The 22,385-nt window shown below is 37.7% G+C and overlaps 2 protein-coding genes across 2 annotated transcripts; both read left to right on the forward strand.

Moving 5' to 3' along the window:
- The first annotated feature begins 2,441 nt into the window (after nucleotides 1-2,441).
- On the forward strand, nucleotides 2,442-7,847 carry LOC117304730. Its single transcript, XM_033789333.1, has 4 exons — nucleotides 2,442-4,146; nucleotides 4,748-4,903; nucleotides 5,777-5,920; nucleotides 6,222-7,847. The coding sequence occupies exons 1-4, from the start codon at nucleotides 2,442-2,444 to the stop codon at nucleotides 6,395-6,397; spliced, it is 2,181 nt and encodes a 726-aa protein (XP_033645224.1). The 3' UTR covers nucleotides 6,398-7,847.
- Nucleotides 7,848-14,550: 6,703 nt separating this feature from the next.
- On the forward strand, nucleotides 14,551-15,810 carry LOC117304648. The gene has a single exon (XM_033789205.1). It carries the CDS (start codon nucleotides 14,583-14,585, stop codon nucleotides 15,762-15,764), a length of 1,182 nt encoding a protein of 393 aa, XP_033645096.1. The 5' UTR covers nucleotides 14,551-14,582; the 3' UTR covers nucleotides 15,765-15,810.
- The last annotated feature ends 6,575 nt before the right edge of the window (nucleotides 15,811-22,385 follow it).

Raw genomic sequence — 22,385 nt, forward strand, 5'->3', positions numbered from 1 at the left:
GCAGACGTGAGTTTCTTATTTTTGCAGACGACATGGTTTTTAAAACAAAAGTCGAAGACTGGTCAACACACTTGTGCGCAAAGGCAAAATGGATTTTGAGTCTGTTGCCAGACTTGTGTCCTTGGTCAAATAAGCTATTACTTGAGAGCCAAATCTATACAAAATAAAACTATTTTTTAGAAATTAAAGTAACATTTTAATAATTTTAGAACAATTTATACATTAATTTTGATCAGAATTTTTAATAAAAGTGAAAAGAATGGTGTTTAAAAAAGTTTTAGATTTTTGATGTAGACGTACAGTGGAGAGGGGTTTTTTACTTTTTGCAGACGACATTCAAGACAAACGTCGGCTCGAAGACTTGCTCACCACTCAAGAACTCAGCGAGAAGACTTCTTCAAAAAATCAAAGTAAGTTTTCAAAACACAATATTTATTAATCAAAGTTGAAGTTAGAGTGACTTGTAATTGTATTGTATTAGAAGCGACATGGACGAAAAATCAAATCCAACTTCAAAATAAATAAAAGAAGTCCAACACCAACAATATTATCATATATCACTATATAATATAGATCAGACATGACCATCCATGTTGTTGCAAAACATGACCAACCATTACTTTTAACCAAAAGCAAGTTTGTTTGTTTGGGGGGGGGGGGTTGTATAAAAGCGAGGCATAAAAGTTCAAACTTCAAAGAGTGTCCATTTCATGTTGTCTGCTCAGCAAACAATACGTTAATTAAACATGCTTTAAAAAACGTTAAACATGCTTTGATAGTTTAATAGATTAGTTATAAATTTTTAAATAAAATAAATTAGAACTTAGATTAGAATTTTAGAAGCAGTGACTGCCCAGCTGTCAGGCTGTCCATTAATTAATAAGGTTTATCGCGATTCAGAGCCGCAATGCTTTGTTGGAAGGCATATGGGACAGTTTGCTATACCGTACGATGTACATGATGATGTATGTTGTCATGCACGACTTGCGCACGCTTCGCCTATATCTTTTTGTTGGTTCAACTTCAACAGCGCCTTCTTTTGATATTTTGCTATTGGCGATAAACCTTATCAATGTGATGTCATGGCTGTCCCCTGGTCCCTGGACCTTGCTTCTTCTGACATGACAAGTTGCAAAAATAATATTAAAATATTATTATTAGGCCTAGGCCTAAATATAATGTGTAATAAAGAAGAAACGGCTACGACTCGAGTTTTAGTTTTTACTAACCTGCTAAACATGCTAAATCTGTTCTTTTTCTTATTTAATCTCAAATCAGCTAATTAAATAATCAAATAATGATTTAAAATTGACAAATTCATAACATAAACTTAATAATTCGTTTAGTTATTTGGCCTACATTTTCAATGAGTCAGGCTGTGAATTACTTACAATTTTTGTGGTGTGTCATGCATGGTTATTTTTAGAAATGGAAAGGGAGAAAGTGTTTGTAAGCAGAAACTAAACAAAGGTGTTCAAACCCATTGTCTCACCCCACCCTTTCAATTCTTTCAGTTCATAAACTGTTGAAATCCTTGAGATTACAGTCTTTCGTTTCAAAAGATCGGCCGCCATTTACTGAATACATTGGTACTGTATTCACGGCATGCATGCACCGTCATATGTTTTCGATCCTTCCAATGAGAGGCAGTTTTTTCTCAACTTAAGACAGACGAACGACGTGCAAATTGTCTCAAAAAGGTAGAAGTTTAATGTCTGTAATGATGTATGAATAAATTTCTAATTATTTTTTCAGAATATCTGTATTAAATCCTTTCCTCTCTTATGGTTGGTGGATCAAAAATACATGTCAATTGAAAAAAAAAAAAGACAGTTCACAAAGTATATCAAAACATAAGTTAAACAGATTCTAGGCCTAAGCTTAATTTTGAACTTGATACATTTTTAAAATGTAAATTTTTGCTAGTGTCATCCCTTCCTATCTTTGTATATTGCTACTGTTAGTGTGACTTATATGCCTATATAGGCTCTAAGTTTATCTTATTACTTGAGGTAACATTGGGAATTGCATTAATGTTTTATTTAGCTTCATTTACTTGCTTTTTTGTTTTTGTTGGCTTTCTTGTTGGTTGTTTTTTTATGTTGTTGGTTTTATTGAGTATTTTTTTTTTTTTTAAGAAGACAGTCAACATTAATATCAAAACACTTCTACTACATTACAGTTAATACATAAAACAGATTCTATGCCTAAGCTTAAATCTGAACTTGATACTCTTTGAGGCTTATATATGCTTCCTTTGGGTCTTAACCTCTACTTACTTATTCTTACTTTTATTTCAGGAATTTACTTATAGAAACTACCAAGCAGCAGGCACTACAAAATCAAGAAAAAGGATGGATTGGAATCTTGACACTTACACCTTCATAAAGAGCACACAAAGAAGTTCTATAGAAGAAGAAGTGTGTCTTGCAGTAACGGATATGCTTGCAGAGCTGTTCCAGACAGCATCTGATGCCGCCATTAATTGTAAATTTGAACAGAATTTCTTGAGCAATGAGGCTCCCTGTGCTAAAAGGGAACAGATTTTGGCTTCAGTCAGGGAACTTATCGATGAGTTATTCATAAAAGCATCTCGTAATTATGATTGGGATCTGGCACCCAAATGTTCATCAGAAGAACACAAGAGCAGAGATGTAAACAAGAACTGCACCCCAACACCTATGACCGCTTTTATAGACAATAATGAAGAGGGACTTGCTGATACAAAAAGATCAGAAATATCCAAGGAATGTCAAACAGCGACATCAGCAGCAGAGACTCCCAGAGATATCAGCGATATTGAAGACATCATACCAGAACATCCACTATATGAAAGTGAATTATCAGATGGTCAAATCCCAGATCAAAATTTGATCATAATCAATGAAAAGTCTTGTTCTGACTTGCAAGAAAGTGAATCTCAACATAACACCAAATGTGATATTTCCAAGATAAGAGAGGATATGCAAAAAGAATATTTTGTGTATCTTCAAGATTCGGTTGATTCAGAAAAAATAAGTCAGACAGCAACTGACCAAGAAGAGGCTCAAAAAGACAATAGTGATGAAGTTCTGCAGGGAGGCAACAAGTCTCCTATACACGTGCCATTTTTATCTCTCAGAGATGAAGAACTAGAGGTTCCACCATGCAAGATAGCAAAACTTGATGAACACCCATTTGGATACAGCGCTGACTTTGAATTAAACCTCTTAAATGGCGTCAAGATGTTGTTAATGCAAACTGTAGACTGTGTTAGTGAAAGTAATGAGGAAATCCCAGTTTGCTTGGAAGACATCACCCCATCTCAAGTCAAGACCCATGAATCATCTGATGAAGATCTATTGGTTTCTGTTGAGAGTAAGACTCACACTTCCCTGTCAGCAGAGAGTGTTGATGTTACACTAAAGCAAACACTTATCACAGGTGAGGACACAAGGACGCCACAGCCCACGCTTCAAGGATGTGATTGTGATAACAACGACACGATAAACTCAAACCATGATGATGTCAGGGATCTCAAGACACTGGAGAAGATTACAAAAGATGATGTGGGGCAATATTTGCACCTCCTTGAGAACAAAGAAGGTGTTAAGCTGCCATCGGGGGAGTGTCACACTCTCAGAAATTCAGATGTGGAGTTTGATGTATCATCTCTTCACATAGATGATAGCATCTCTTCAAAACCATCCGACGAGAAGTGTGAATGTGATGTTACAGATGAAGTGAGGGATCACCAAGAGAAGATTACACATGATGATCTGGGGCAAGATTTGCAGCTTCTTAAAAAGCCACACGAAGATAAGCTGCCATCAGGCAAATGTCACACATTGGAAGATGAAGATATGGAGGAACATGCATCATCTTCCAAGGCTATCATCTCATCAGAACAACAAGATGAAGACAAATATACATCTGATGTTGCAGATAGCAACCAAGAGAAAAAAATTGAAAAGGTCAATAGAAGAAATGAACAAGAGGCAACTGAAATACAAGAGGACTTAATGCAAAGTTTAAATGCTCATACTGGGGAAGATAGAGGTAACGATACTGACACACAAACCATCAATGATCAGATGGTACCAAGCTTTCAGAGGGAGGAGGATTCTTGTTACCATGGAGATGACGAATTGTATGCAAATGATGAAGGTAAGTTGTGATTATTACTTATTGAAGAAGTTTACACCTGTTTCCATGATAGGTGTGCACATGAATGATGACATTTTACATTGCCTTGTTTGGTTTTTACTTGTATTTTTTTTAGTTTATAAAAAAACAATCAGTGTGTTATTTGCATTAACATTATTTTACATATGAACATGTAGTAACTGCACATGGACATGGCCTTATGTAGGATGCATGGATATTTGTAAAAACGATCTACAGTTTTTTCCCCGGATCATTAGCCTTTAAACAAATTAGCTTCACATTTTGCATACAAAGATGAACAAAGACTGCCATCTTAAAGTGTGAAATATTGATGGATTATAAGCTAGTTTGTGTAAAGCCAACACAGAAATGCAAGGCAGATTTGATGGCTAAATTTTTACTATACTAAATATTTGTAAAAACAACATTGTAAAAATCTTCTTATTATTTTACTGTTTAACTTTTATTTGATCAATGTATATACTGTGACCCATGAGAGACTCCTGGTTACCATTGAATGGGTCACCCAGTTGGAATCATGAATAAATAAATACAGATAAACTACAGATAATTATTTTGAAATGCTTTCTTTATATCTCAGAACCAAAAGATGTGAAGAGGAGGAGACTTGGCAATGACACCAAAGAGATTACTCCACAAACAAGCCCTGATCTCAGAGAATTAAAGGATCTACAGTTGACCAGTGAGGGAGCAGGGCTTGTACCCGAGTACAGCACTGCAGACAGATCGAATATGGGTAAGTAGATGACAAACCCTTTTAGAGATAAGATTTTAAGGGGTAAAGTGATACCTTGAAGAATGAATCCCAGTAAAAGCACTCGCAAGCTTTGTGGCAATTACCTTTGCTTTCAACACTCTCAGAGCAATATATTTACACTGTTCCTTAAGAAGGATTGATGAATATTTCAAGATGTGCCAAACTTATTCCTGTTATTCATAAGTAGGTCCTTGACTGCCAATGCTAGAAGGTCTGGTCAGGGCTTGAATTTCAGGGGAAGAAAATCCACTTGATCTCAAGTAGAGTGTATGAACATGTACCTCTGGACTTTCAGTTGATGAGCCATTAACAAAAAGTTTAGAATGTACATTTCAGTGGAATTTTTTGCTTTTAAATAGAAACATCTGCGATTAATCATTCAATTATGAAATGTCATGTTGAAACCGAAACCTGCTTGATTGATTGGTGAGTTTTATGTCATGGCAATTAAATCAAAGCAACTTCTCAGCAGCTGAGCCGATTTCCTCTTTTTCTTGAGTTTTTGTGCTATTGAAGATCATGACAAAAACCACTGTGCCGTTTTTGTGTCAAAGGCAGTTTCCTCTTTTGGGGGGTAATTACACATTGCATTTCTGATATAAGATATATATATGAGCATTATGGGTGTGGACAATATTGTGTGAAATTGAGATATTTTTTGATACAAACAGTTGTAAGTTTATTCCCTAATATTTTCATTTCAAATTCAATAATTATTTTACTTTACCAGTTCCTGACTTGCTTTGGCTATAATTGTACTTAATGTGTTTATTATTCTCTGTTTTTCACCAATATGGAAATGGTCATCGATTGAATTGAATTTAAATTGAATGTATATGGCTCTCTGTTCAGTTTCAGAGAGTGTCTCTCCACGAGCGACTGGCAGTGTGGTTCAGGTTGTTCCACAGAATAGCAGCACTGGAATGTTCCACTGGAGGCAAGACATAACTTTCCAGAGTCAACTCAATAAAACAGGTGACAGTACAAAACCCAATTGTAAGTTTATTCACATAGCAAAATCTGTTACCTTGTTAAAAAAAAATCTCAGCATTTTTGTTGGGAGTGAACAACATGCAACTGCTGTTGGCCAAACTTAATTAAATAAATAAACAGGCCTCATACTTCACTGAGGCAATGAAGGCGATTGCCTCGTTGCCCCCTGGTCACTGCCTTGGTGCCCTTGCAATGCTCCGATTGAAATTTACACCTCTTAGGGTGCCCATGAAAATGCCTTAGTGTCCTTGCCCTTTCATGACACAGATAATGATCAGTTTTGTGTTACTTTTTTAAAACACAGATCCACAAGGAGCAACAGTAGGCCCATCCCAGCAGAGACCACAACCCTTGCCTTCATGCAATCGGAAGAGAAGAGTTGGCCTCTCAAGGAGGCAGAGATTAAGCCATCTTCATAGTGTGAGCCGCCCTCCTTGTCATCAAGTAAAGATGGAGCCATCTAAGAAGCATGAAGACTGACTTGGAACTAAGAACAATTACAAGCAGAGTTAATTGTGAAACCAGTGATGTTCTCTGAGTCATCAGCAGGATCATCCAATATAATACTCCAAGAGGACCACAGAGTAGTGAAGTTTATAAATCGTTGTTTGTGTTTTCTCCTTTGCATTATGTTCAGATTAATAGGTAAAGATGTGCAAAAGTTATAAAAGTTCCTAAATTAAAGATGCATCCTTCTAAAGAAGCATGAATAGTAACTTGAGGACTCAGTGGTCAGACTCTACTTAATTTGTGAAACCTGTGCCCAATTTCATAAAGCCTGTTAGCACAAAAACTGTTTAAGCAAAAACTGTTTATGGCTCAATTTTTGCTTAGCAAAAACAATTCCAAGCAGTGGTTTCTGGGTAACAGTTTTATGAATTTGGGCCCCTTTATGTTATCCATGTCACCCACTGGATCTATTATGAAATTCCATGAGGGCTACAGAGCATTTAAATCAAACAAACTTAACTTTGTCCTTTGCATTATGTTCAGATATGCAAAGATGTGCGTACATTATAGAGGTATAAAAGTCACTAAATACAGTGTTTGTTTGGTGTTTGTTTAAGTTGGCTTTGTATAATTATAAAGCAGATAATATGTTAATAACCTTTTACATTGTTTTTAAATTTGTATTTTTAATGCTAAAATTAATAAAAAATAAAATACAAGTGTGTGTATAGGGCCTGAATAAGCCATTCGAAGGGAACATGTTCAAAACTCTTATTTCATAAGAGAAAAAGAATCAATAATTTCATGTGTTCGCTTTTTCAATTATTACTCTTTCAACTTGTCACAAAATAAGTAATATAAAAAGTGGAGATTTCCCTTTTGTTTACCCTGGATTCATCCAAGCATAATCAGGGATAAGAACTTTCAGACTTTGTAAAGTCTGGTAAACAAATCCAGATCAAATAAGTCTTGATCTTTGATCTACTTCTCTAGCACTGGGATACTGTTCCCAAGAGCTCATTGGAATAATATAACTCCATCCCAGGGGCTATCAAAAGGTGCAAATATCCCCTTTCAAATTGCCTCCTCCTAAAGTTATGTTCTAACTTTCAAACTTTTTTTGTCAACAATGACTCTCGCCCTTGCATGATGTAACCTGATTATATCCCCCAAAAACTTAGAACAGGAAATGTTTGGGCTCATCTTGTTTAATTGTTTTTTGTTCACACCAGACTGATTTGTTTTTGTTGGATAAATCTGAACAGGAAAGACATGTTCAAAACGGAAAGGAATTGTTTTTATTGTATAAAGTGAATAATATAAGTGTTTTTGTTACCAGTATTTATCAAGAACAAGTTTCCCTAAAACAAGGAACAGTTGTGACACAGTTATTACATTTTGTGCTATTTATTGTTGTGTTTTAAAATGTTTGTTTTACAAATTAAAACATTCAAAATTAATTTAATATTTTAACTGTAAATAAAAGAAGTGTCCTTGTCATTTAAGTTATAAAATAAAAGTGTTTTAAAAGTTAGAATTGTTCATTCTCTGAAAATTGTATAGTGTTTTTTCTCTCTCCACCCGTATCACTTTTTGACTTTTCGAGTGAATGGTATGTCTGAAAGGTTTTTGCATAACCTTTAATATGAGTCTGGGCGGTTTTTGTAATGTTTTGTAAAAATCTGAATTGGAAAATGGTAGTTACAATCTCTCAAAACTCGGAGCCAGCAATGAAATTACTTTTGATTGTTTATGTTTAAGTCTATGCAAATGAAATGCTAAGAATCCAAAGTTTCGGGAACTTGAAGAAACTACACTTTGTTGCCACATGTGCAGACCATAAATCGCTTTTCTTTTATGGTCAGGGTAGAGATTGTTCGGACTTGAATCCAGACTTTGTGACACGTCTACCCGTGAACAAGACTTAAATTTTTCTCCAAGTTAAATAAGTCATGGTCTTTGATCTATTGTGCATTATTTTTGACCTATACCACCGCGGGCCCACACTGATGGTGCGCCTTGAAAAAGTTCCAAGAGAACTATTGATTTTTCTATACTTCAATACACTTTTCCAATAGACAACTCCTCTCGTGTGTTCCTCCTCTATTCACTGACCCATGATTGACCGTACCCGACCCGTCTTGTCCAACCCTTACATCTTTGTATGGATGTGCAGTATACTGTTAATAATGAAAAGCAATATCGCCGCTTGTCTGGGCTTACAGTCCCAATAAGAGCAAAACATCGTTTTTGTAATGAAATATTCATCGCCCGCGGATCTGTTTCACTAAACAGACGACATACAAGTACTTAGCAACGCCTGCTCAATATTGATAATTTATTCATGTCTAAAGGCATGCAGACTGTGTTAGGAGACTGTTTTATGAATAAATTATCAGAGAACATACTTCCATTTCAGTTTCGTCTTCGTTATTCTTCAGTGTGGACATGTTTTATTCATGTTTCAGCAAGTGGTGACAGAAGGCTGTAATCGAAAAACGTTATGAACGATTTTTAAAAGTGAAATCATAAAATTTAAAACATTTTAAAATAAAAGCCCAATGAAACGAAAGTTTGTGTATTAGAGGCTAGGCTACCCTAAATCATAAACTCGTGTCATCATAAATATTATTGTGTAGCTCTCAATTATTGAAGTACGTATAGTCAACAGAGGGCGGTCGTCTCATTCACAAACGCACACTCTCTGTACGTGTTCATCACCATACATAACAGCAACGTGTCAATCGTATACTACTAACAACTATGTGCGACGTGTGAACTTGTGAAGTTTTGCGATTTAAATAACTAAGTTGTCAATAATTTAAGGTTCTTTCTCCAATCAAAGGAGTTCATGGATTGTGGACGGAATTCTTTGCCCCTCAAAATGTTATTCAACTTTTTACATTAAGTTTTTTTTTAAACAAAATCGTCATGGCAAGTCAGTCACGATGCGTTACTTGTCTTATCATTAACAAATGGCGTAATTGGTGTATTTGTAATCTCCTTGGGAGGAGACGCTTCATTTTCCGCGAGTCTTTCTTTCTTCTTGTTGACTTTCCTCAGTCTAAAATTCATATCAGCCGAAATGTACGGACTCCGTCCATTTTCGGCGTAGAGCCACTTGACGATGTACCGTTCTCTGACGCTCGGTGTCGGCGTTTGAATCTCAGGGAGCTTGAACTCAGCCGTGGACTTCGTCGGCGACTCTGTCATCTGCGCTCTGTGCATATCCCTCTGCTGCTGCTGGAATCTTCTCACATCATCATCGCAAAGAATGTGTTGGTATAACGGTGCCCCGATGGCGCCAGCGGGCTCCGTATGAGGTCGCCTGCGCCTCACCGACGGACGATGAGCTCTGGGAGTCTCGCTAGTGAGAAACTTATGCTTGGCAAAGAGTTGGCACTGATTCGCACTTAGCTCAGGAAAGATGGGTAGCTCTCTGCTGTTTTTAGACGGCTTGTAGACCTGCATCACGGGTGGGAAGCTCGCCCTACTCGACGTATACCTTCTGGACTGGCGATACAAGATGGCTGCGGAGTTTGCATGTGAGCGATGCCACATATTGTTCTGAGCGGGTGTTTTGGATGCACCTGGTTGGTAAGGAGGATCTCGGGCTGACTGTGCAGCAACCATGGCTTGTCTTGACATCTCCCGCATCCCTGAGATCCTAAGATCTCTCATCAGGTCTTCAGTGATGACGATGCGGTTACGGATGTCGTCAAATTTGAGTCCATGATCGATTCGTTGGGAGAGGTCTATCAAGGCTGCCATGGTAGACGGGCTGACCAGATCTTGATCCAGTGATAGTTCACGCATACGTTTCAACATCTGTCTAAACTCAGTTTTCTTAACTCAGGTTTCTACATTGTCTCATCAGTGTCACTGGACGCAAAATGAAGGGTTTTCCGGGCTTGATTTACTTTAATTCCACTGTTTTCTTCACTTGTTTTTAATTCTTCATTCGAGATTATTCTTGTGTATCACTGTGACGGAGGTTCTTTAAGTTACTATCAACAATGGAGACTTCAGTTTCCAAAATGGTTCACGCTGTTTTTGTAAACAAAATGTTTTTCAGTAACTAGTTTACAATTTCATAGTTCTTTATTTACCTTGTCGCATAACGTAGTGGAGGTCTCACAATCGGTTTCAGGAGATACTCCTTTTACTCGGCAATAAAGTATATATCTTGACGCGGTGGCGTCAACATTTGAAGAAATGAAACAAACGTTCCATCAGAAAGTTCAATTAAACAATGTAGATATCACATTCAAAAACACAACATCCAGGATTGTGTTTGCATTGCTCCAGGGTATGTGTCAAACAACAATGAAACGTTCTCTCAGCGGACTTGTTACATGTTCTCTAGCTGGAATCTGAGGTTGCTGCAACACGTCTATCTTAGGCGAAACACCGATTAATCCAAGATCAAGACTTCACAACAAAACACTGAATTATCCATCCCGTTTTGTCCTGTAAGGTATTTACCAAGTCATCGAGAGAACGAGAAGTGACTATTTGCAAGTTATGCGTCAGCCGTGCCGTTTCTCATGTCGTCAAGAGAAGTTTTCGCCGTAGTTACATAGTATGAATAAATGATAATATTGATGGAAAAAGAAACCCGCGCTCAACTTCTTGATGTGTACCAAAATGTCTGTATAGTCACGTGGTCGGCAATCGATGGCGTTGCTGGCAGTTGCTCATGATTTCTTAATAGAGTTTTGGCGCTGTGTTGGGGAAAGTTTCATCCAATCAGGGATATTAAATGATGCACGTGATGAATAATTTCAGACTAAGTGACATGATGAATGGGTCATTGGTCGGCGATACTCTATGTAGTGGTTTAAAAATAAGCATTTTCTTGGTGTGTGGTGTGCAACATATTGAATAATAAATGCAACTAAATAATGTAGGCCTATGCACACAATAATAGAAGGCGAAGGTTTGATTGCAGAGTGCACGGGTGTAGTGTTTCATTTTGCATGCTTGTAAAAAGTAACAAGTACTTTATGTATATACATGTACATAAGTCTGTAATGCCAAGAAATGTTGGTCCACATAGATCAAGGTCTAGTCATTGCTCTATGGCCCAATTTATTCCAAAAACATTATTTGTTAAGGCATACTCATATTTTCAACAGATTTTAAAACCTTCTCAAATGTCAAAAGTATTCATTTGATGCCAGCTCAGATATTGTTCATGCAATATCAATGATGCATCCGAATAGCATCAAAATTAATCGACAGATATGGAAACAAGTTTAAGTTTAGAGTTTATGAACAAACTCGTCTCATTGCACTGACGTCATAGCTGTAGTGTCAAACATTTTTTGAAAGTCAGCCATATACTGGGAATATGCATTCATGGCTCAACACGGGAGGCTCAACCAAAATGTATTGTGGGAGTGATGACGTCAGATGAATTGTGTCAACATTGAACCTTGAACTTAAAAAGAACTTACTATCTATAGGGTGTTAAAAAAGGGTGCCATGCCGATCTGGTGGCTGATATATTTTAGGAGCTTGTAGCTGGATCGATGATTTGAGTGTACTCGAAATGAACCCGTCAATGGTTTGGGGTTACATGTACATGGGGGTTTAATCTTGGTTTAAATCCTTTGAGTGGGATTAGAAAAAAGAACACTTGCATGTTTGAAAGGAATCAGGTTTATGCAGTTTCGGTATTCATGACACTGTTGTAATGGCAAACCATAAGCTTGTTGCTTTATTTGAAGCCTAATCAAGCAGTCTTGTGGGTTCTTGTTACTCATTGGACTCATTACTTTGTATAGACATAACGGCAAGGACGGTTGTAGCCTATCCGATCGTAGGACCATTGCTATTGTGAGACCATGGAGGTAGAAAGTTCTACCTACCTCCGTGGTGAGACTACTAATCTATTCCGAAGACTTAATTCTGCTAAGTAAGAGCTTATACCTGCTTAGTAGGCCTACGTATGTACCGATAAGAGAATACAAAATGCCCAACATATTTAGCATATGGAATTAATGCTTAGCAAATCAACCTCTGGCCAATAATTGTTACAACTTTGGTCGATATGTCCACAGCTTATAAAAATCTCATAAGTGTAAATAATACAACTGGTCACGATACAACAAACTATTGTGTCCAATCCAAAACACCTATTGTCCCGGTGTTTACACCGGGGGCACTCAGCCCTTTGTACGGCGTCAACTCCAGCGTTGGGATTGCCTCGCAACTTTTGTTCCTCGATGGATCGATCGGCCGTGAAGGGCCTCGGAGAAGTGGATTAATGTGGTGATAATAGCAATAAATGACGGTAGATGAGTACAGCCACCCTCCACATTAGTCCGAGGATACGCAGCAAATTGTTAAAAAGTCGCCATTATTATTACGAGACTGAGAGGAAGCTGTATAGGTTCTCGGCAGCCATGAGTCTTCAACCTCGAATTGGTTTATGCATGGTTTATGGCAGCCAGCTATGGGATCTCGAATTTATCGTATCGGAATTCATCGTATCGTAGCGATAGGAAGCTGGGAATGCAGTATTCACTGATTTAGTTTGCATAATCGTCCGTGTGATGATCAACCTCCATGGTATGATAAAACTGAATTGGATTTACGTGGACAACAACTACCGTGTGGAAACCGATGTGTAAATTCAGCCATGAGTTTTCCCTTTTGACCCAGTTTGAAATTACTCGATGAAAAGGAAATTCAATGACAGTATCACCATGGTATCACCAATTATTATGATAGCAAATTATTGAAACAACATTTTGTATGTGTTCATGCTGATGTTATCCCTGTCGAAATAAAACTGCGAAGTTAAGTCAATAGGACCTCCCGGAACTCTCCCAAGTGCGGATTAAGATAAGATAAAGAGACTCATCAGGATAACAATTATCTGGATCTGTTTCAACAACAATAATCCTTCACCATAACCATGAAGGTGCTATTTTAGGTAAGTTAAATGAGTTTCTACAATCATGTTTTGTAATTGTATATACATAGGAAGAGAACTGTCATTCCACTCGTATTGGGGTTGGTTGTTTGGCTGTTGGTGTAATACACTACCTCAAATTAAAGTAGTATTTTAAAGACGGAAACAAATCAAATTCTTTTCAAAAACTTCATCATTGGTTGTAAAAAATATTATTGGTAATTTATTGCCATCTGACTTATAATTCGTTCGTTAAGTAGTTCTCATTTTTTTTACAAAAGCAAATTATGAACGGATGGTACAGTATTGGTTGCTGGAGTAGATTCAAATCTAGCGAGGTTTTAAGTAGTAAAAAGAAAAGAGCACAACAAATTGGAAAAGTCCAATCACACATTTTCAAAAAAATTATTTCACAAACACCATAGGCCTAATCATCTTTATATTTTACAAGTTTGATTTCTGCTTGTGTGTTTGATTTATGATTAAGTTAGGATTGGGCAGTCAATAAGGTGTCCACTCTAACACAAAGATAACGTATTTATAAAACCTGTCAATATCTGGTTTTATATGTTCTGAATCTACACGTCTAGTGTGTACATAGAAATTACATGAAGCACCGATATGGTCTTTTGTAGGCGAGGTATTGCAAAAAAATGGCATCATAATCGAACTTTGCTCGCAACTGAGCCGTGTGTCCATTGCTGAAGGCTACGGTGTTGAGCTGTGGCTAACAATTGCACGTTTTTCGGGCTCAAGTTTTGCTTTGGGGGGGGGGGGGGGGTAGTATGTTTACTTGCTGAAATCGGAGAGACGGCTTGCCCGAAATCGTAATGGAGACACGTTTCTAAGGTAATCCAACACTAAACCCATTGTGTACTAATGCAAATTTGAGCTTGGATTGGTGATGTTTGATTGTTTTGGGTTTTTTCTGTTTACAGGCTGGTATGGCGATATTTGAAACGACACTTGTGTGGTTGGACTTGACTCGGAGCAGACAGCTATGAACGAATTTTCGGAGATTTAACTGATTGTAATTGCATTATTCAACGTAATTAGTTATCACATTGGATGGATCCTTACGTCAATGTGATAAGTTTTGGATTGATATGTCACGAAACAAATGCTTGATTTTCGACGAGGTATCACAAGCTGACCAAAGGTGACTAAAACAAAATGTCTTCCAACAACAAAGGCACACAATATGACCCACCGGGAGACTCAACAAGTACCCAAGACTCAACCAATAAGAAGCTGAAATCTAACAATGCTACCCGAGCTACGCAAGACGGCAGGATGTCGAGGGAGAACAGGGTTGTTCGTGATTTGACGGAAGTGTCTTGCGAGGAGGATGAACCTGAGATTCTACCCCCAAGAGTAACAATCACGCCACGTAAAGCATCACGTCGGATCACGAAAGTAAGTCCGAGAAGTTGCGGTGCTCGACCTCCTGAAAAAGTGACTGGCGAGAACCATTCGGGAGATACCGAAGAGAAGTCGGGCAACTCCGAAAACCTTTCGGTAGGATCCGGTAAACATTCGGAGAAAGACGGGGTGAGTTCGGGTAAAGGGGATACTATTGTTTGGTCCACGGAGTATCGCAACAAATTACGCAAACAGGATAAAATAATGACGTCACACATCACAGCCGATAACACACACCCAGAGTGTTTTAAGCCACCTACAGCAGCCACACTTTCACGGAATCTTACTCTTGGGAAATACCGACCCAATACATCAACGATTCAGTTCGTCGTCAAGAATGAGATCAAATTCTGGCCTTCGGGAACAATTCGAGGAACGACGACAGTTGGCGATGTTGACCGAGTGACGTATTCGCGACACGCAACTCGAGGGACTGGTCGACACTCGGCACGGTTGAGGTCCGACGAAGAGCTACTCGGGTCACCTCGGACTTCGTTAACTGCCCGAAAGGGTCAAATCGTCACTAATAGATTACCACTAATCTCAAAATCCAACACTAACTCCTTAAAGTTCACCCCTGAACCCACCTTCGTCCACCGTCTCGCTACCTCCCTTCCAGGGGTCAAACTAGTCAAATTTAAAAACATTTCCCTGGAAGATCTTAACAAGCCAATCGAACGCGTGAGGAAAGCCAATCGAGGCCAGCAGTCGCCCCCCGCTTCCGATTCGTCTGATCCGACACCATCTGAGTACGAGGAGGCAACCGGGAAGGTCCGGGCGTGGAACATACATCGAGATCGCGTAGGATCATCAGCTCAGAGTAACCCTGTGAAGAGACAAACCAGAACTGAAAGAGGACTTTGGGATTTTGGAATGAGCCCAATGCGAAGGGATATGATCAAACCATTACGGCGAGCACATCCTTTGGTTAGAGCAACCATCACCGTGGGGAACTTTATGACGGATGGTACGGCGAGTAGAAGTGCAGCAGCTCGCATTTCCCCCCGGTGTGCTGGCGGTGTTGCCAGGAGACAAATCACTGTTCCATTTTAAAAGACAATAGACCTTATGCACATGACGTCATTTCAGTACGGCGCCCCCGCATTGAGGTCAAAAGGAGATTGTTCATTGGTCAATCTATGTGCGTTTTGATTGTTTCGTCACCGTTTGACCTCAAAGATGGCGGCTGGATGACGTCAATGCATAAGGTCTATACATTGTGTGTCCATGACGAATGGAAACAAACACTTTCATTTTGCATCTTTAAGATAAATCTTTACTGCAAACTGAAAGATTCATTCGGGAAATCTAACTCCACCATCCCACATCTGTCCGACATTCAGTGCTTGAGGTCTCTGGGCTCAGTTTCAAAGCACACTTTATAAAGCGTTTTAACAAACTTGCTAGCTCAGAAAACATGTCAGATGAGAGAAGGCAGGTTCATTTGAGAAGGCTGCTTATGGATAAGGTTGTGTAACTTATTCTTGTTAGTAATGTTCACTTTCAATGATACACCGACCCTACGATTCAGTGTAAAAATTAGTTAACAGGGTTATGTATGATGGTGTGTTTTTTCTAGAATTCTATTACCGACTCACTCTAGTTTATTTTACTATATTTTCTGAAAAATGTGTTTATTTAGAAATCTTGGTCTCTTTATTTTGTGCAATCCCAACAGGGTTAAGTTGCCATATTATGAGTTTAAACCCGTCACGTTTGCTCTTTTTCAAATGGAGAGCTTGGGGCACCACGTGCTCGTTACTCCGTGTCAAGAAATGAAATTTTTTTACTGTGTTTATGTAAAACGTAACTGATGTGCATAACTACTTTTTGGCTCATTGTGTTTGTCACCCTGCCACTAAGTTTTTTTGTGCGAACAGTCTGTTTGCGACACGTTGCCATGAATTTTTATAATAAAACAAACTATAATTGCCTATACTTGATCATCTCAGCGATTAGATTTGTTTACATCTGCTTAATATGTTCAAAATGAATTTCGTTTATAACATGAATTGCTAATAATAGTTAATATAGGCCCTTTTCGAAACCACCACGGCTTAGGCCCCAGATTCGGCTCAGGCTAGCTTAAGCCGAATCCAAAGCCGAAGCCGTGGTTCCGAAAAGGGCCATTGTCTGTTAAGTTGAGTGTCGAATGAACAAGTGAGCCCTCTGTTGTTAAAAAATAGTAAGTTTTAACAATAAAGAACCGTCGCTTGGCACCACTGGTCTCATTCAAGACCGCTGGGATGGGCTGATGAGCTTTTGTACAACGTCTCGTAAGATGCATGAATGATAGTGAAGTCGATTAGTTGGCCCTCTCCATTTTGAGAGTTTTTTTAAAGTGTTATTTGGATCGAGCCATATTTTCATTACAATGCAAATAATTAGTAATCATTTCAGTAGTTATTATTCTTCTATTATTGATCGAGGTCGAATCTTGTGTAAACATGGTGAGGGTTATTGGGATTGTGTGTGTGGGGGGTGTGGGGGGGGGGGTTGTCCAATGGGCCAAGCGCATTGTATGCATATATAGCTCTATCATTGTATGTCAGCCCATCCCTCCCATCAAAATGCGCTGGTACCGGGCAAAATGGAGGATCCTCAGCAGCTTCATAACTCATGGGACAGACCATAGATGTGCAAAATTTGAGCAAATTTAGCTGGACATGCTGTGACAGCTGGCCGAGTTGCCATATGACCGTGATCTGCCCATGGATGTAGAAATCTCCATGATCTGCCGAAGGCAAAGCCGTCATACCACAAGTCCATATGATACCTATGTAGAACAATGATACAAGTTATTGTGGCTTCAGGGATAATTTTTTTTGGAAAGGCGCCCTCTTCCGCTTATTATCAAGGCTGTTGTCAGGAAGGACTCCCGGATTGCTAGCCTGAACATCTAACGTCACACTCCGAGGCTCGTGAATCCTTGCGGATAGAGAGGGGCTACAGGATTGCCTCCTCGCTGTATTGTGCATGAAACATTTTGCACAAAAAGTATATTATGCCTTTACCTGTGACTTATTATGCGTACAAAGTCAATAGACAATCTGATGAAATGTTATTTTTGTTTATCATATAAAACAGCCACACCCACATTCCACCTCTACACTCCTTAGGATTGCTTTGGCAGTTAATAATTTCAATAGCGACTATAACCAACGCCAGTAAATTCTCTGGTCGCAACTACTATTGTCTTCACATATATAAACAATAAAGGGAAAATATTTTCTCACATTCAATTTGGTTACATTAATTTGATTGGAGAAAGAAATAAAGAAGAAGAAGAAAAGATGGCTGACAAAATGAAACCCCAATACCAGTCGACTCTCTTGAAATGCAAATAGATATACAACTGAAATAAAAATCTCGACAAACTGTGTTCATAATCCCTTAAAATGTATTTGTTGACTAATTCAGCCTCCTCTTGAAACTGATATCCCCATCTGAGTAGCAAAATGAATTCATTACTTTATTTGGTTAAGACTACACTACCACGTGACGACGATCCGCCAATCATTGCAATCTCTTAACCAAATTAAAGCCGACTGTCCTACGTAAGGAAAATAACGTATCAAATCCCATTAAGATTTCAGCACTTAAAAGAAGCACTACTAATACCATTTATGACGGCAAGTTGGAACCTTAATTGAGAAACCGGAATATCCAATTACTCTAATAATACAAGGTTATAGGAAACATGGCATATGCTGGTAATATAGACACATGCTTAATGGTACATGTATAACAACATGGCAAATCTGGACTTGGACAAAATTAAAAGCTACGGAAGAATTCCAATGACAGGAGTTTACGATAAATGAATACACATTATTATTACAAGTTATATGTAAACGTCGTTTATACGAAAGAGAAAATGGTCGGGAACTCGTTTTTTATTTTTCAGCAGTGAGATTTCTTTTATGTGATCTGAAAGTGAAGATTTGTAATTTTAATATATTAAATATCAAAGTTGTCAATAAATTGTATACGAAAGCGTGGGGCTACCATATTACACATACACATACATATTATGCGAAAATAAGACAGTTTGCCCCCAAGATAGTAACGTACTATATAATAATTCGCAAGTATAGGTCTACAAGATAATAAGTCGTACGACGAGATAATAAGCCTCGTACGTACGAGATAATAAGTCGTACGTACATTACAAGTCGTATGTACGAGTGCGAGATTATACATCGTATACAAGACACGTCAATGATCAGCCGTATGTCGACATAGGTCGACCGAATCCCGCGTACGACAACTCGTACCACCGTTTTGTCGTTTGTACGACTTATAATCTTGTACCATACGACATTTAAAAAAATACATGTATGTATTGTGTTTGTATACAAGTTTTATGCTTCTGTGTGTATCTTATGCAATTGTGTATCGTCTGTGGGAAAAATACAATTGTTCTTGTTTCATGTTAACACATACACAATGTATACGCAAACAAATATTATAATGTTTATGCCGATGTGATAAACCAAAACAGTTTAATCCTTGAAAATGAGTTGTCCGAGGGAGGGAGTTTCACATCCACAGTTCCGATTAAGCTTCCACACCGGACCCACCATAATCACATTACCACCGTGTCATATTCACTCATTTTCCTTATCTCTTGATTCGCCTTATTTGGGCTTATTTGTGGCGTTCCCATTGGGGAAAATGGAAATGTTTCAATTCAGAAGGAATTTTATAGCTCAGTATCTCTGATGATTTATCCCCACCCTCCATGATTGTTATTCAATCAATTACTCACAAATCATAGATAATGTTTTTTTCCAATTTATAGTTATCTTTGTTCATATTTGGTCAACAAATTAAGCAATTATGACTCATAAATTGACCCGAGGAGGATATACCGTTTAATGATTTTAACGTGTGTCTTTGTTTTACTAATGGTTTAACAAGTTTTACGATCCAATAATTGTTGTCAGTTTGTAAAGCTCCAAATCCTACTCAGAATTCTACTTAGTAAGCACATCTGTTCAACTCATTACTGAGACGCCTTCAACTTAGCTTATACACTTTGAGGTTCCTTCGTCCGTTTTATATATTCATACTTAACATGTATACGTACTCAACACCATGTAAAAGCTATATGATAATTTATACATGAAATACAATAACAAAATGCTTAAAGAGCTTTACTTAAATCTTAAATTGTGAAAAGTGCATCAATCCAAACTCTAAACTTCTGTGACCTTGTACTATTGTTGCTGTTTCTGTGAGATTCACATATTCTGTAAGTGACAACGAACGTTATTTTCTTCACCCATTGGCGGGTACCAGTCTATCAACCCTCCCAGCCTCGGTCTGGTTACATAATAGAGCGTGGGTTACATTGGTCATGCTCGAGCGAGGGACTAAAGTTTACCATTGGGCGATTTTGTCTGGTACCCGGGATGTATTGCATGTATATAGGTAGTCGTGCATGGGACATTGACTAGTGATTGACATAATGGTCGCTGCTCAAGACGGTTGGCTTTTATCATGGAGAATTCATCTTGTTTTTCTTCCATTCAAAGCAGTGTAACCAAACTGAGACTGGAAGAGGACATAGTCTGGTTCCTCTTTATCGTTTAAAAATAGCTATCAGTGTTATTGTATATACAGAGTATCTGACAAAGATGGCTTAACAGTCAAACGTATTGCTTTATGAATACAATAGCTGGTATAATCAAATAAACAAGTGATATGTAACTTCCCGGACTCCGTCTAAAACAAAGAGTATAGATTGAGAAAAAAATTACATAAAAAGTATACTTTTAATTTGGTGTCAGATATCTAAGAAGTCTTCACAATAGCACGAATACATATAACCATACAACGACGAATTTGGTTGATAAAACATTGCCAAATCTATAAATTAAAAAGCTGTATCAAATTTAAATATTTCTTTTCGGTTTAAATTGGCAAACATTGACATAGCATTGTTAATGCCCTCTCGACAAGGAGATCGGTGAAAAGTGCACAAAAGAATGGTTCGATACATTAGCCCCACCCACTGTCAAATTTTGTCGCCCTCGCTTGCCCCCCCCCCCCCCCACCCCAGTGAAATTGTCTGGTTACCATGGAACTGATGATGGTAATATGGTCCATTAGTTGACGATGCGGTGTTTTGTTTCATATTCCCCTTCATTACAACTAAAATAAGTAATTGATGGAGCTGACAACTCAAGATGGCGCAGCAATAAATCAGTATGAGCATTTTGATGCCCACGTAACGCCTTTAAAAACCATTGTGTGTTCATTTTAAAACCTAATGAACAAATTGTTGACATAAACAATTAGCTGTCAGATGGGCGATTGTTTTGAGTTGAGTTACTACTTCCGACTACAAAATAAATAATATATCACTTGATAACAATTCCTCCAGATAAAAACTTGTTGCTTGTTACTCATTCAAACCATGCCAAATTGCGTTCACTTTACTATTATTTCAACTAATTTTATTGTTTTAATAATCTTCATAAAGATCACACAGTTGTTATAAATTATTTATGAATATCCATTTAAACAATTTGTAACAATAGCATTTCCCTATAAATTATCTCAATATAATTTATGTTGTACGATTTCCTGAAACTCTTTTAATTGTTTTTTCCCCCTTTTTTTCCTTTCAATTTTAAGGTATACAAGAGACGAGCTGGTGAGCTGTTCTTTTTACGGTAAGCACGCCTCATCTGCTTAGCAAATTTATATTGTTTTAAGCTTTGAAATTGGGTTTGTTGTGAAGTTTACAGTTGTCCCTAGTGTTCAAATGCTGAGATGACCAAAGCCAATTTGTGGAATCTTACTCCCACCGCGTCACTGATTTATTTTAACGGCATCAAAACAGTTTGCACGTCATCATCAGCTGTTAAGACCCATCTATAATGTACACGATACAAAATAAATTCACACTTAAGAAATAAAACTGTAGGCCCTGTGTGTGTAAAACAAGGCAATTTTATACATTTACAAGTGGTAAATATTTAGCGTGTGAACGAAGTGCGTCAGTAAGTAAAACAAAGGATGCTAAATAACATTATTAGTTATTGCCTCGGATAACAAAGCCAAATACCAATTATAATTTGAGCTCATTATATAAACTTTTGTATGGTAATTTCTACAAGTGCTTGGTAGTATATTTGTGTTCACAAGCTTTATAATGCTTCCAGGTTTTTAAAATGGTTGTTTTTAAACTCTTCACAAATTAAATTAGCAAATTCTTAAACTGATACAAATGCCGTCGCTAGACCATAGCCAAATTCTCATAGAACTGCCTAAAATCGTAAAAAGTAGCTAAGCACAAAACAATTTTGCTTACCGGATATATTTAGATTACCAGCCAAAGTGTCATTCCAACCATTACGTTTTTGACTGGTGTGCTTCGTTTTGCTGAGCAGACATAAGGAACGTTTTGTGCTTAGATTATCAGCTCTATACGAAATTGGGCATAGTTTCTCACAACTAAACTATGGGCATTCGCATATTATTATGTTATAATTTCTAACATGGGAAAAAATACAATCGACAAATATGACTACTTATATCTTTAAATCTGGTATGGACAGGGACAAATTGGAATGAGTATTAAGGTAGTTTGGTCATGAAAATGGAAATATTAATTAATATCACTAAAAATAAATTAAGAAATAAATATACATTGTATATACA

Source organism: Asterias rubens, chromosome 21, assembly GCF_902459465.1.
Source record: "Asterias rubens chromosome 21, eAstRub1.3, whole genome shotgun sequence".
NCBI lineage: Eukaryota > Metazoa > Echinodermata > Asteroidea > Forcipulatida > Asteriidae > Asterias > Asterias rubens.

Bases quoted from the DNA above. Each gene is read 5' to 3' on its own strand.
- LOC117304730 (XM_033789333.1), top strand. From the start codon at position 2,442: ATGCTTGCAGAGCTGTTCCAGACAGCATCTGATGCCGCCATTAATTGT. The intron at 4,147-4,747 runs GTAAGTTGTGAT...TTTATATCTCAG, and splicing joins ATTGTATGCAAATGATGAAG to AACCAAAAGATGTGAAGAGG. The intron at 5,921-6,221 runs GTAAGTTTATTC...TTTAAAACACAG, and splicing joins TGACAGTACAAAACCCAATT to ATCCACAAGGAGCAACAGTA.
- LOC117304648 (XM_033789205.1), top strand. From the start codon at position 14,583: ATGTCGAGGGAGAACAGGGTTGTTCGTGATTTGACGGAAGTGTCTTGC.